General features: G+C 36.5%; 1 protein-coding gene across 2 annotated transcripts; it reads left to right on the top strand.

Annotated features, from left to right (window-relative positions):
• The first annotated feature begins 916 nt into the window (after window positions 1–916).
• LOC149531881 (transcription factor EMB1444-like) lies at window positions 917–13,752 on the top strand. 2 transcript variants are annotated; one of them, XM_089811394.1, is made up of 11 exons: window positions 917–1,841; window positions 4,581–4,799; window positions 5,449–5,557; window positions 5,910–5,951; window positions 6,126–6,185; window positions 7,797–9,884; window positions 10,030–10,131; window positions 12,104–12,244; window positions 12,373–12,498; window positions 12,849–13,180; window positions 13,315–13,752. In XM_089811394.1, exons 1-10 carry the CDS (start codon window positions 1,744–1,746, stop codon window positions 12,999–13,001), a joined length of 3,138 nt encoding a protein of 1,045 aa, XP_089667520.1. In that variant the 5' UTR covers window positions 917–1,743; the 3' UTR covers window positions 13,002–13,180; window positions 13,315–13,752. The 2 variants fall into 2 exon arrangements, with proteins under 2 accessions (XP_089667520.1, XP_089667519.1); XM_089811393.1 differs by having other exon boundaries at window positions 12,828–13,180.
• Window positions 13,753–14,006: the final 254 nt, after the last annotated feature.

Here is a 14,006-nt window from a genome sequence, read left to right as displayed (position 1 = left end):
CAAACTTTATCTTATATTGATGATGGCATTATTTAAAAATGATAAAATATCAAATAAATTGTAGTTGGACAATTTCAATATTCCTCTCTAAAGTTTAAATTTAATAACAATTTGACTATATTTGAACATTTTAAAAAAGATAATCCTTTTAACAATCTAAAAATATATAGAAAATAAGAATAACAAATAGCAAATAAATAAATTACCGGAACTGCAAAATTATACATCATACTAATCAGAAAACTTTATATTTCTGTTTATTCCAAGTGTTTTCCATTAGAACGTGTGCTTTGCATTCAACTTGTGTAGATTTTATTTTATTTCTCAAAGGCAAAACTTTTCAATCAGCTTTTGGATCTTATTCATCCGGCATAATTTAACGATAACCACCGGGTGACTATCTCCCCGAGACGCCATTAAAATTGACGGGCTTAACATTCGCTGAAGTGTACTCTCCTGTATTCTGGTCTGCAATAGCGAACATTTGCTGAGGGAATGTCTCGGAAGATGAAGAAGAAGAAGAAATGATCCCTACAAACCTCACAATCTCTGCGAATACACAGATTTCCAGCACTGCCACACACAATTATCACAATAATGAGAACACTGCAGGCGAAATATAAATATTAAATCCAGGGGGGAATAGGAATATAAATATGAATGTGAAGAGGAATATTTGTGGCAGTGGGGACAGCGCAATCAGAAGTCATAATAACACCTTTTACTGCCCTGCCCGGGAAAGGAACAGTGGTTTGCCGGGCAGTTTGAACAGCCCTCGGAAATGCTGTGGTAAAATTACTGTCTCTGCGCGTTTTTTCAGTATATTTTTCTCTTTTTCGGGTAACGGGCTGGTCGGTACGGTCGCCTTTAGTTTTTGGGGAAATGATTTATAATTATTTCGGGCATCGTTATCCAGGGCGCAACTTGGGTGTGAAGGCGACAATAAACTGCTGCCCGCAAAGAGCAAGCGGACGAAATTGAAAAGAACAGAAAGTTGAAACCCTATTGAGCCACCCGGGATCGAATCCGGCGGAGAAGGAAGGAAGGAAGGAAGATACTGAGAAGCTTTAGGCGAGGATCTGTCTGGAGAAGGAAGAGGAGATTTTTTTATTAGTCTTTCCTTTGCGCGGTCAATGAATTCGTACCTGTTTTTGTGTTCTGCATGGGGAATCAGTTGAGTACGTGATCGTTTGTTCAGTTTTGAGCTCTGGAGTGTTTGTGGTTGTAGATTTGAAGATTATCGTGTCAAAATGGTGAGAATTGTGTTGTTCGAGGTTAGAGCCTGTGGAATAGTGTAGAGGAAGGAGATAGTGGAAAATTTTGTTCGCTGTGTAGCTCGGTGTTTTTAGTTTGGTTCGTTTTTTCACGTCTGCTAGTTCTTTACTGCTGGCCGCGGTTGTGGTGGTGGTTTTTAGGTGTGGTTAGGGTTTTCTGTGGAGCGTTTTGTTTTTTTTGAGTTTGTCGCAAAGAAGGATGGACTGTGGAATGCTTTTGCCAATAAGCGGGGAGCCAGTGAGGAAGCGAAGCGGTGGATTGCGCGCAAAACAGGCGGGGAGGGCTTCCTGTCGCGGGAGTTAGAGTGTTTGCTGGATCAGGCGAACTTGAAAGGGTTTTGCCGTGATGATCATCCTTTTTACGACGGGCTGAAGTGATAGCGGCCTCCGACGAGACGGATTTTTTGAACTGTAAGCTATCGAATGTGTTGTGGTTGTGTGCGCCACGAGGAAGAAGAATAAGACGGACATGGCGCAGCTTACGTTGCGTGAGGCCCTTCAAAGTCTCTGCTCCAACAATGGTTGGAGTTATGCTGTTTTCTGGAAGCTTAAGTTACGTAGCAGCATGTAAAGTTTTAATGCCTTTTCTCTCGTTTCTTCTCAGGAATGTCAATGACTTTGTTGCGTTGCCACGGATAAACATTCCGGCAGTAGAAATAACGTGAAGGATGATGAAACTGACTGTGATTAGTTATGTTCATTTTTGTTTTATTTTATTTTGTGGATTGGCGGGGAGAAATATTCCAGCAGTACATATATCATTAGGAGATCGTCCCGATAGCCTTTTGTTCGATTTAGCAGTTACTATATATATTTGTGTAGGCTTAGAATGAAAAGTAGCACTGGTCAGTGATATTTATTTATTCTGTTTTGTTTTGGAAGAATTAGGCGCTAAATATTCTAGAAGTATAATAGTGTTAGTCATTGTTTTGTAGCGTTTTGCTCTGAATTTAGCTGGTTACTTATGAGCACTGGTTGGTTAACTTTATTTTTGTTTGGGAAGTAGTGAAGGATAAACGATCGGAATGGATAATTTGTTTATTGTTTCTTCTGAGTTTAATACTTAATCCGGCTTCTTTTGCGTAATAATGCCTAGACGAAAATAACACTGGTGAGTTATCTTCATGCAGCTTCATTCTGTTTTGTTTCATTTTGTAACTAGTAAAGGTTGAACATCCCAGCGTTGGAAGTGATAATGTTTTTTTCTCTGATTTTTCCAGTTATTACATGCAGATTCGAGGTAGACAATAATGCTTGTTTTAAATGCTCCCGCTCTTTGGTCTTTCTTAAATTAATCTTACACAATATTTGAGTTCCTCAATGCATTTAAAAAAAATAAATCCAGATGATATAAGGAACAATTGTGGATATGTTCGTCATTTTTTTTCGAATTTTTTTAAAGTAGGTTCTGAACATTACGTGCTTGTTTGTTTAGTTCAGTACGAGAGCGAGAACTTTTTTTTTTTAAATTAAAATATTCGCAGGCCTGTTTTCGGAACCAAACAGGTTTTTCCGACGTCTTTTGCTGTAAATGAATATTTGCGAATTCGCACATAAAAATTATTTGCATGTCGGTGAATTATCTGAACTAACTGTATGCAGGGTTACAGATCCACACCATCTATACGAGAATGCATCTTCACAATGCATTAGGTGCACAAAAATTGTTGGATGGATGGTTTATTTAATTTTTCCGTGAAAGGTTGTATATGGATGGCTTTAGAGGGGTTTAAAGGTACATCGTTTTGAATGAAAAAGAATCCCTGGATTATATACATGAATTCGGTACCTCCCTTGGTTGAGAACTGGAAAACTTATATGCCTTAGTTTAAGTCTTAAATGGTTGTAGTGTAAACTAAATGCCAATGCTTTCAAATTTTTGGATTTGATTGTGTATAGCTTTTTTACATCAATGTTTCGGATCATACTACATGATCCATCATCAAGATGCTAGAGAGAAAAGAACCTTAATGCCAGTTAAGCCTATTTAAATAGTGTATATTTTGCCAGTCCTGTCTTCAAAAGCAAGCTCAGTCTCTGTGGATGCAGAGAATTGAATGCTTATTTAAGCGTTTTTGTTGGTAGCATTCATATTCCCCATACCCTGCGGCTCGCACATTTAGTTTTCTGTGAAATATTCTTTGCAATTTGTTACTGCTGTTGGACTTCTTAGTTGGAATGGTGCATGTGATTTTTTCATCACGTAGGTGTTTTCTTTTCAAATGTTCACGGGCTATGCTTCAACCGAGTGTTCATGTGCATTTGCTTGATTCTCATTTAAATTGTGTGTTCCTGCTTATCTTGCTTAGTCTTATAATTATATGAACTTTGTTAAGTTTGCTATTATAGAACTTTTCTTACCAGCTGCGGAGGTTTGCTTGGTCAGTGGTACAGGTAAGGCTTTTATTTCATGAGCTTGAATGTGTAACTAGTCAAACATATTAACCATTTCCTCCAACAATGAAGGTCTTTTTAAACACTTAAGCTTGAAATCTGACCCTGTTTTGTCTATTGATCATCTCTAAGACAATTTGTGGATTGACTTGAGCGTCTTGTATCCATGATCTGCTCCAGCCTAGCACAGAAACATTTGCAGGGATTGGATTGACGATTGCATGATCTGTAAACCTGTTTATACAAGGTTTCAGTGGGTTACTCAATTAATTGTGTCTAAACTTGTTCATGCATCTTTGTGTATATATGTTGGTCCTCTACTCAGTCGTTGTCACATTGTGGTTGTTTTTAATAGGACAAGTATTTCTTACCTTTTGCTGGATTAGTGTTATATGTTAAGCGTTAGTTGTTTGCATTTGCACCACAGATGTTTCAGTTACCTAAAAAAGTACTTTTAGTGTGATTCAACTAGAGGAAATCTTGTAAGTGAAATTTCTGCCTCATTGTAGACCTGAAAATTCACTTCTCTTTCAGGTACAGTGCTGGTTTCAACATATGACACAACCAGTCAGATGTAAATGGGTATTACCATATCACTATTGGGTTGTACAAAACATATAAAAGTTGAACAGAGTGAAAGAAAGCAGATTTGTTCTTCATGAAGTTCTCTCTTTTTTGAGAATTTGATAGCTAGAGGTTTTTTAATTTCACTTATATTGTAGCCTGTGGTAGGGACTTAAATTTTCATTGCTTCAAGAGATCAACAGGTCCAGTTATCAAGCATTGGGAACGTATTCATTATGAAACTGTGAATTGTAGAATGGTGTCAATATATTAGCACATATAAAAATCACTTGTAAACATTGCTAGACAAGTAAGCAAAAGCTCAGTTTTCTTGTCATTGTTTTTCAGGATTCTTACATGGGAAGATGGTCACTATTTATCTGTGAAATCATCAAACTTTTCAAATAATTCCATGTTCACGTCAACCAACTCTCTTCTGAACGGATGGGATACTGGAGGAACACTACTCAATCATGGAGACCATAGTCAAGATGGTTTTTCCATGGAAGATAAAATTGAACAACTTGTGGCTAACATGTCACATCAGATGCATCCATTTGGAGAAGGGTATGCCCTTTACCACACAGTTTTTTGGTAACTAGATTGTTTGTGATATATTGCTATTGGCAAACTTAATTTACTGGAAAGGCTTGTTAGAAAGGATGGTGCTATTATGTTTGATGGATTTATTGTGTAGTGCATGGTTGGATGATGTGTTCTAGGTTGAATTCATGGGAATAATATCTTTGAAATTTAAATATTTACCTGTAGCCAATCCTTGTTTATTTTGAGGCATCGGTGCGCTAAAAGATCTTTTTATGTTGAGGTGGAAAGATTTTTTAATGTTGAGGCGGGCAAGTGTGACAAATAGTAATTTTATTTAACTAAGTTGTATATGCACAGGCAATGCTGCAGTAAACCACCTCTATTAATTTATCAAAGGTTTTGCCATTTTGTTTTCCAAGTTTCACACTCAATGATAGATTGTTCTATATTAGTTTTTCTTAAATTCAGTAAAAGTGTGCTTTTTATGGCTCAAAGATTGAGAAATACCGCGTGGAGTATGATTTGTATAACTTTCTCTCTGTTTTCATGCTTTATGTTTAAATCTTATTTGCAAGTTTTAAAATGTTGAATGTTTCTAATCTTTCCTGGTCAATTAAAAAGCATTTTTGAACAATTTACTTATGGCAGTTTCTAACGATTCTTGTTCCAGCACCATTGGAAACATTGCCTTCTCTGGAAGGCATCAGTGGATCTTTCAAGAGAACTTTATTAGTGGGAGGACTTTTCTTGAGTCACTAAGTGGATCCTCAAGTTTTGAGGTTAGTAACCAAATGCAAAGCACATATACTGGGCATTTATTTGGACCAGGACAGTCAACATAATTGACTATGAAGTAACAAATGAACTAATAACCATTTCTATTTTACTGATGGTTAAAACTTAGAGAAATTCTTCTGTTGTGTTGATCAATGACCGAGAACAACTTTTTTTGTCTATGCAAATGATTCTTACACAAATCCTCATGTGGGATGTAAAACTACTTACTGATTTTATCTATTTCAACAGATAATAATTTGAAGTATGATTTTCAGAATTTGTTTTTTTTTGACAGGGGTGAGATTTACATTTTATTAGTTTTTCTGTATTTAAACTTGTTCATGTTAACTGCAGTATCCTGATGGCTGGAAAAATCAATGTGCAGCTGGAATAAAGGTGAGAGGATTTTTCATAATTTTTGCATTTTTTTCACTTGGGAGTTGGGTAGGCACATGTTTAGTGTGAGAAATGGTTTCAAGTTTCTAGTCTGTTGATGCCTTTTTTTAATTTTCAAAACAACTCTGCACCATTGGCTATTGTTTATTAAATATTATGTCTATCCTCATGCAGACAATTGCAGTTATAGCGGCAGTGCCATATGGAGTGGTTCAACTTGGTTCAAGGCAGATTGTAAGTGCACTACAAAGTTTTGATGTGTTTAAGGACAGTTATTTTGTGGTGCTACTGCATGATGAATTACTTAAGATTGAAAGTATAGATTTCAGACAACTGCATGGTGAATATTTTGTTATTCATGGTAACTTATTTAACTTAAATTAAGAATTCTCCTCAGTCTTGAAAAGTTATTTCAGGAATGATTTCTTGTTTGTTGGTGCTATATTCCTATGGCTAAGGATGGAGTCTCATCAGATTGCCAATAGGTAACCTGGTCTTCTAGATCATAGAATCATTGACCCCATTAATATTAACTTTCTAGATTCTTGAAAATTTGAAACATTCTAAAAACCAGAAATATATTTATTTATATTCATTGGAGCTTTATTGCAGCCTTCCTTGCGCAAGAGGGATCATTAGATAATTCTTTTAGTTAAGAGTTATATTTGAGGCATGGGAAAATAGATGTGTAGGCAGTGAGTAAATGACCATTACCCTAAGTAACCGATGCTGATTCTGATGCTGATGCTGATGCGGGTGTGCGGGGTGCTGATGCGAGGAATTTTTTTTTTTGGGGGATTTTGGATGCGTTTGGGTGCGTCCATATATATATAAATATAATAATATATATGTACTAAAATTTATGTATGTAAAGAAATGCAAGAAATGTACAAAAATAAACCATTCCATAGCATGATGCTTCACCATTGATAGTTCAACTTCAAATTCACTAATCAAATTCAGTCATTCAGAATCATAAGAATTCTCAAAAAAACCACATTCTCATCATCATCAATTAAATACATGCTAAAATTGACATCTAAAAGAAGTTTTGGCTGTGGGTGCTTTCTAGATGGTCCTGGATGCTTCCCGTATTCTCCTAGGAAGCACATCCTGGACCTGTGGATTCTTGCTGGATGTGCTGCAGTGCATCCACCAAGAACCCACAGTCCCAGGATGCACTTTCAGGGAGAATCCATGCAGCATCCTAACGCACCCAAGCATCTGGATGCATCAGAACCAGCATCCGGCCATTTCAGCAGAGAAGCGGTAACTAAGCCATTACCTAGATGTTAGTTGAATGTTTCTCTTCCCCTGCGTACAATATTGTATGTCCGTCAAAGATAAATAAGACATTGTTGTCTGCAAAATGTTAAAAGATGTAAACAATAAAGGTAGAGAGAACTTAGAAGCTCCACTCTGGTAGGAGTTGATTCTTGCCTTGAAGCAACTGAGGAATGGAGTGTCGAAATTAGAACCACATACACATTTTTACTTCTTTTAATCTGTCCATGAGGGTTCTCTGGCTTCTCAGCCCCCGACACAAATGATCCAGGTCACCAGGCACTCATAACATGCAGTTTTCACTCACTACATTAAATGAAGTGCTGTGCAGTTTATTATTCCTATGCCAAATATGAATTAAAAACACATTTCAATATAGTCGAATTAATGTTTTTAATTGATATATAAAATGATGAACATAAATATTTTTAGACATTGGAAATGAGGGAGAGTTGAAAATCTTTTTAACATGTAAATTGTAATGTATGTTAGATTCATAGCCAAATTCAAATGAATTGTTTTGAATTATATTCAGGGTAAGTTTGGTTTGTATGTGTGCAGATTATGGAGGATTTGGATTTTGTAAGACATGTAAAGACATTATTTGGAAGCGTTCACAAAGTATCAAGAACATTTACACATGACTGTGTTAAAGAATTATTTAGTGGAGGGATACATGAAACAAAGTCCGTTACAGGAATGAAATACACATCATTGCTTGATGGGATATCTAATCAGACGATAGTAAAAGATTCAACTTCAAAAGTATTAGAACAAGGTGGTGATTCGTTTTCTCTCTTGGGTATATCTAAAGGATCCCAAGCAGAGGCTCATGCATTGCCTTTTGTATGCAGTTCTAGTATTTTAGCTAAAACATCAAGCGAATTCTCTCAATTACAGAAGAAAGAAATTCAATTAAGTTGCCCCACACCTTCACTTGCCCATGAGCAGGAAACTTTATTAAAAGAATCCAAGGTTATGCCCCATGCTAGAGTAATATACCCTATTCAGGGCATGTTTCAAGAAAGTTCGTTTAAGGATCGCAATCACCAATCATTATTTGTTGCTTCAGGAAAAAGGAATAATAGTTCAGAACTTATAGAGCTGCAAACAACAAAGGAAATGAGGATGCAAGGGCAATTGACTCCCCTTCTTCCAATCGATTTGCAGAGAACGGGCCAATCAAATATTCAGAATAGTACACATTCTACTTTTCAAGAAGCATCATTTTTTAATCCAACATTTGATGCAGTTAATTTGACTAATTCTGATAAAATTATGTGCTGCAATTTGAGTGAATCTGCCAGGGATGAAGGTATGCATAAGAGAGCTTTGTTTGAGACAGGGCCATCTCATATAAGTAACTTGATACAGAATGAGATTCTATCTTCTTTTCCAGCGCTCCAGGATGTTTGTAGGCAATCTGCACCTTCTGAAGCTTCGTTGGTTCCTCTACTGCATACTAATGGGGTTGAAGAGTTGGACAACATTCCATTGTTTGAGGTAGATATCAGCTGCCCGGCACTGAAGGATTCTGTGTTTTCTTCAGGGACTTCTCTGGCTCAGCATCCTCACTGTGATTCTTGGGGCATGACATCTGGGCAGTGTGAGATTGCTATACACGATCCGCTCAGCAATGATCTTATACCTTCTTTACAGGATGACTTTTCAATACCTGCAACCCTTGAATTGGAATCTCAGCTCTGGCACAAAGAAATGACAACAAAAGGTGGATTGTCCTTTTTCCAGGATGTTATGATTGATAACTTTTGTTCAGCAAAAGAAAGTTCCAACGGTTCAGAGGCTGCCCTTGCAGAAGGGCTTCCTACTACAGTTGGGTGTGTTTCTTATGCTTTCGATGATCCTAAATCTTTAACAAGTGGACAGGGAAGTTCTATAAATTCAACTACCCTTCCTGACACTGATGAATTCTTGGATGTTTTGGGTTCTGTTTCAAAAACAACACAAGAGCAGGCCTTATGGGATGACATATCCTTGCCAATGAGTCATGCAAGTAATGAAAATCTTATATCACACTCATTTGGGGCATCCATTGGTTCAGCATGCCCATCTGAAGTTAACATTTCACCGAATTTTAATGCATCCATAGATAGGCGGCTGGAGAGGGGTTTTATTTGCGAGAGAAAATCTGAACATCTTTTAGATGCAGTAGTGGCTAAGATATTTTCCCCTGTCAACTACAATGCAGATGACAATACATCCTCCAAGATTTCTTTCTCAAAATGTGCTCCCGCAGATAGTGCCTCAGTTAAGGCCAGTTCTTGTTTCACAGGATCATTTAATGGTTCTGAGCAATCTAAGGATGTAGACCTTTCTCATTGTAAAAATAATGCAGACATCAAAAGTGTTCAAAGTTCCTTTAGACCTGGGTGCCAAGGTGGGGTATATGCAAAAAGATCACTTAACAATTCCGATTTGAAGACTCAACTTGGTTCATTGTTTGAAGATAGTAAGAGTGAAAAGATTGAAAACTTGGGGCTTAATCAATCAAAAAAATCAGATGAGCCAGTCAAAGTCAATAGGAAAAGGGCTAAACCTGGTGAAAGTTCTAGACCAAGGCCTAAGGATAGGCAGCAGATCCAGGATCGTGTTAAAGAACTCAGAGAAATTGTACCTAATGGAACCAAGGTGACTCCTGACTCTATGTTTATACTATTTTCATCGAGTTACTTCTTTTCAGTTTCTATTAAAAGGCATGATTTTAAAGTTATTTTGGAGAACCTCATGGCAATGCTGTGTCTTGCTGACAAACTCATGTTATCCAATGATGCAGTGCAGCATAGATGCTTTGTTGGAGCGCACCATCAAGCACCTGCTTTTCTTGCAAAGTGTTACCAAGCATGCTGATAAACTAAAGCAAAATTGTGAGCCAAAGGTGAAGTTTTATGTTTACTTGTACTGATCTGAGACCTTAAATTTTTTCATGATTTTGTTTCAGCTAGGAAATATATCTGCTAGATAACATATTTCAAACAATGTCAAGATTCCTTGCTATCTAAACAGTAGCTAAGTTTTCGTTGACATTCTTGTGTACACAAATTCAGAATCATTACATGTATATAGTTCGGTTTGTTTGCAACAACCATGTTTGTCGACACTAAAGCATGTAAATTGGATGATTTGGATGGTTATTGTCCATTTAAATAAACACACCAAGCTTTGCTAACATTTTTGAGTGTGATTCCATGGTATTGCATTTTTTTAAAGAAAGTTAGTGTTTTATGAATTTCAGCAGGCCTAGGCATGATGATGTCATTATGTAATGATATAACTTACACAAGAAGAATATAATAAGATGGAGTTACGATGTTTGGCATATTTCTGAGACATGTCAGAGGCTTAAATTGCTCTATGGTGATCAGAAAACACTGTAGCACGAACTTCTCTCTATTTATAAATTTGGTTTGTGTTTAGAAAGCAAGTTTTTGTTTTATGTATTTCCATTTACTACTAATACCTTTTTTCAGCTTGTACTATAATTGTTCGTATGAAATTGTATGTATTAGTTTCCATGGGATAATCAAAATTTCCATTCTGAAAGCATGCCATTGCTGGGCAAATCTATTTGGAAATCTAGCCCCATCTGCCAGAAGGACATAGTGCCAAATGAAGGTGCTGGTTGGTTGAATTTACAGAAATAACGGATCCAAGACCATGCTGCTTGAGCATGTGCATAAAAGCTAAACAGATTCTTGATTGTCTCAATGTATCCACGAAATGTGGAGGTCAAGACACCTAATGGATCAATCAGTTGCCAATGAGGCCTTTGGCCTATATAAAGTAAACTCCTAGTGAATGGGCAATCTTTGATTCAACATTAGCTTGCCAAATAGTTGGGAAACAAATTTTTGTTCCACGTGAGGGATTGTTTGATCAGATCGTCTCACATTTAATTTTTGAACAGTAAGTAAATGTAGAGAATTAATTATACCCTTTGCTGGCAGTAGACCTGTTGAAAGGGTCATCAGTGTGTCACTTCCAGTCTTTTGAGCAAGGCTTTATTGATCTCAGATTGATCTTGTGGAGGTGTATTCATTCTTCTTCAGATTATATGCAGATCTATTTGGTAATAAAAACTATTGATTTTATTATAAGGACTGTGAAGGGTGCAAATCATTTTGCCATGTTATATATCGATTTTCTCGCGAGCAAAATTAAAACTTGGTGGAGCAATTGGCCAAGTTCATCAGAAGTTTCCTCCCTCCAGGTGTTTCTGTGTTGCCATCCCTATTTTGGCATGTCCGTCATTTGAATTTGACAAGAATGTAAATCAGGCCATATTCAAGAAATCATTCCTTTCTGGACACGAATGGTTCCATTTTCAATCTGCATGTTATTTACTCCAGTTCATTTTGGCATATTATTGTTTTCTATGATAAAAGTAGATGAGTTGCATCATCAAGGACACCTTCCCTGTGAAATCTGATGCATCTGTTATCCAAAAAGGGTTTTAACAGCTAGTGCATTCAGGTTCAGTCATAAATACCATAAACTATCCCATTTTAATATTAAAAAGGGTTTGCTTGTTCAAATTTTGGCATGATATTGTAAACTTATTATGCTCAATTTTGAAAATTGTTTTTTCCATGTTTGGAACTTCAATTTTTTTTTGGCGATATTCTGATATCTTTGTTTTTCATTGCTCATCTTCCTGCTCTTTGTTGCTGTATTTTCTGTTCTGTGGAAGAAATTAAGCTCTTAGAGACCATTCCAGTAGTAGCACAGATATATATTGACAATTTGACACTAGTATGCTACTTGTTTCTGGATGTTTCAAGTTTTTTGTTTTTATTATTTTGAATTCTAGTGACTTTATATATCTCTTATCGCCTTGGGAAACTGTGTAGGTGCTTGATAATGATAGAAGTTTGCTTGGGAAAGGTCACATGGAAGGAGGTACCAGCTGGGCACTGGAAGTGGGTGGTCAAAGCATGACATGCCCTATCATAGTGGAGAATATGAGTCAGCCTCGGCAGATGCTTATAGAGGTAAATCCAGTTATCATATGAGCAGGTGTTTATTTGCACATAAAACTCTAGGTTTATTTTTTCACTAAGAAATCTAGTTTTATTCATTTAGAACATGGTGTGATGGTGCTATTCTACGCCAATTGCAGATGGTTTGTGAGAAGCGAGGACTCTTTCTTGAAATAGCAGACATCATACGGAGGCTGGGGCTTACTATTTTAAAAGGAGTCATGGAAGCTCGTAATGATATGATCTGGGCACGCTTCACTGTTGAGGTAATTACCGCATGAGATTGCCTTATTATTCTTGTAGCAAGTGCTTGAAATATATAATGGATGTGAAAAGGACAGAATAAATTCTTATGACTGCGTCAGAATCAACAAAGCAAATAATCTGTTGTAATATTAGTATTTACTTTAAATTAACAGTAACAAGCAGGATCCTAAAAGCATTCTATATACTTTCACAAGTGGATGGTAATTACTCCATGAAATTTTGGTCAAGCAAATGTTCTGACCAATTGTAACTATTTCTCTTTGGAAATTGTTGGAGAAAATTCTGTTCTGTATTTTGTTTTTTGCTATGGTATGTGTTTCTTAACCAGGATTCTCAATTTTACATTCAGGCAAATAGAGAAGTGCACAGGATGGACATTCTGTGGTCCCTGACAAATTTGTTGTATCAAAACACAAAAACCTGTGTGACTACGAGCAGCCAACCTAGTATAGTCACTCATCAGAGCATTGATAGTGGTCCTCAAGTATTGAATGTGTTCTAATGATCTTCTTTATTCTCATCCATAGCATAGCCGGAAGTTTGCAGTAATTACTGTATTCTAGAGAGATCTAATACCAAATTATGAATGTGTATTTTTGGTCCAACATGTGCTGCAAGTGGGTGCATACTTTGACTTGTATTGCACCATCAATCCTTCAACTGACTGCAGGACAGTGTAATGTAAGTCACCAAAATATGGATTTTTTTTAGTTCTTCAAGCATTCTTGGGCATAATTGTGTCATTTACAATATACATTGAATCCTAAAATGAGCAGAATGTGGAAGAATTGATAGATGGCTTCTTGTTTCTGCAGGTTATTTAACCTTGACCAGCTTCTCTAGATAGAGAAACATGTCTTCTGGGTGGCATTTAAATCCCCTCTCCCAGGTGGTAGATATTTCAAAGGATTTGCACTTGCATATCTTTTGAACAATTTCCCACTTGGTTGTAAAGAAAGGCAAGCTTCAGCTATAAAACTTTGCTTATTCTAATAATTCTGTTTTTCTTTGTAGGGGACCATCTTTTCCTTCGTTAATTTATAATGTTCATTGGCATATTTCACAAAATCAACCAGTGGGATATGGGATATATTGTGAAATTGATTCATGTTACACAACATTCCTTGAGACTTTCTGGTATCTCCTTGTAAATGCTCAATAGCATTTTCATAATAGAATATAAGAGGGATCAGTGTCACCTTTTTCTAATTTCAATGAGATTAAGGTTCACGTGATGCTGAATTTAGTTTTCAGATATATTTCTACTTTGAATGTGTTACAAATGGATGGAATTGTTCCTGAGATCCTGAAACTCTAACTACATACAATTTCAGTATGGATTACAAGGCTAAACGTTTGCTTGTTTATATCAATTCGGTAGGACAAAGTCTTTAAATAAACTGATGATGAATTTTCTTTTCCTCAAGGCTGTATTAGTGCAAAGAACACGGCTTATGATCAGCTCTATTAGGGGCCACTATTAAGACTCTATATTGAACTTTATAGT

This window comes from Cupressus sempervirens, chromosome 11, assembly GCF_028749045.1.
Source record: "Cupressus sempervirens isolate cs-2001-9-10 chromosome 11, ASM2874904v1, whole genome shotgun sequence".
In the NCBI taxonomy this organism is placed as follows: domain Eukaryota; kingdom Viridiplantae; phylum Streptophyta; class Pinopsida; order Cupressales; family Cupressaceae; genus Cupressus; species Cupressus sempervirens.
Note: the sequence above shows the minus strand (reverse complement) of the source record. Positions and strands in the feature narration are given on the sequence as shown.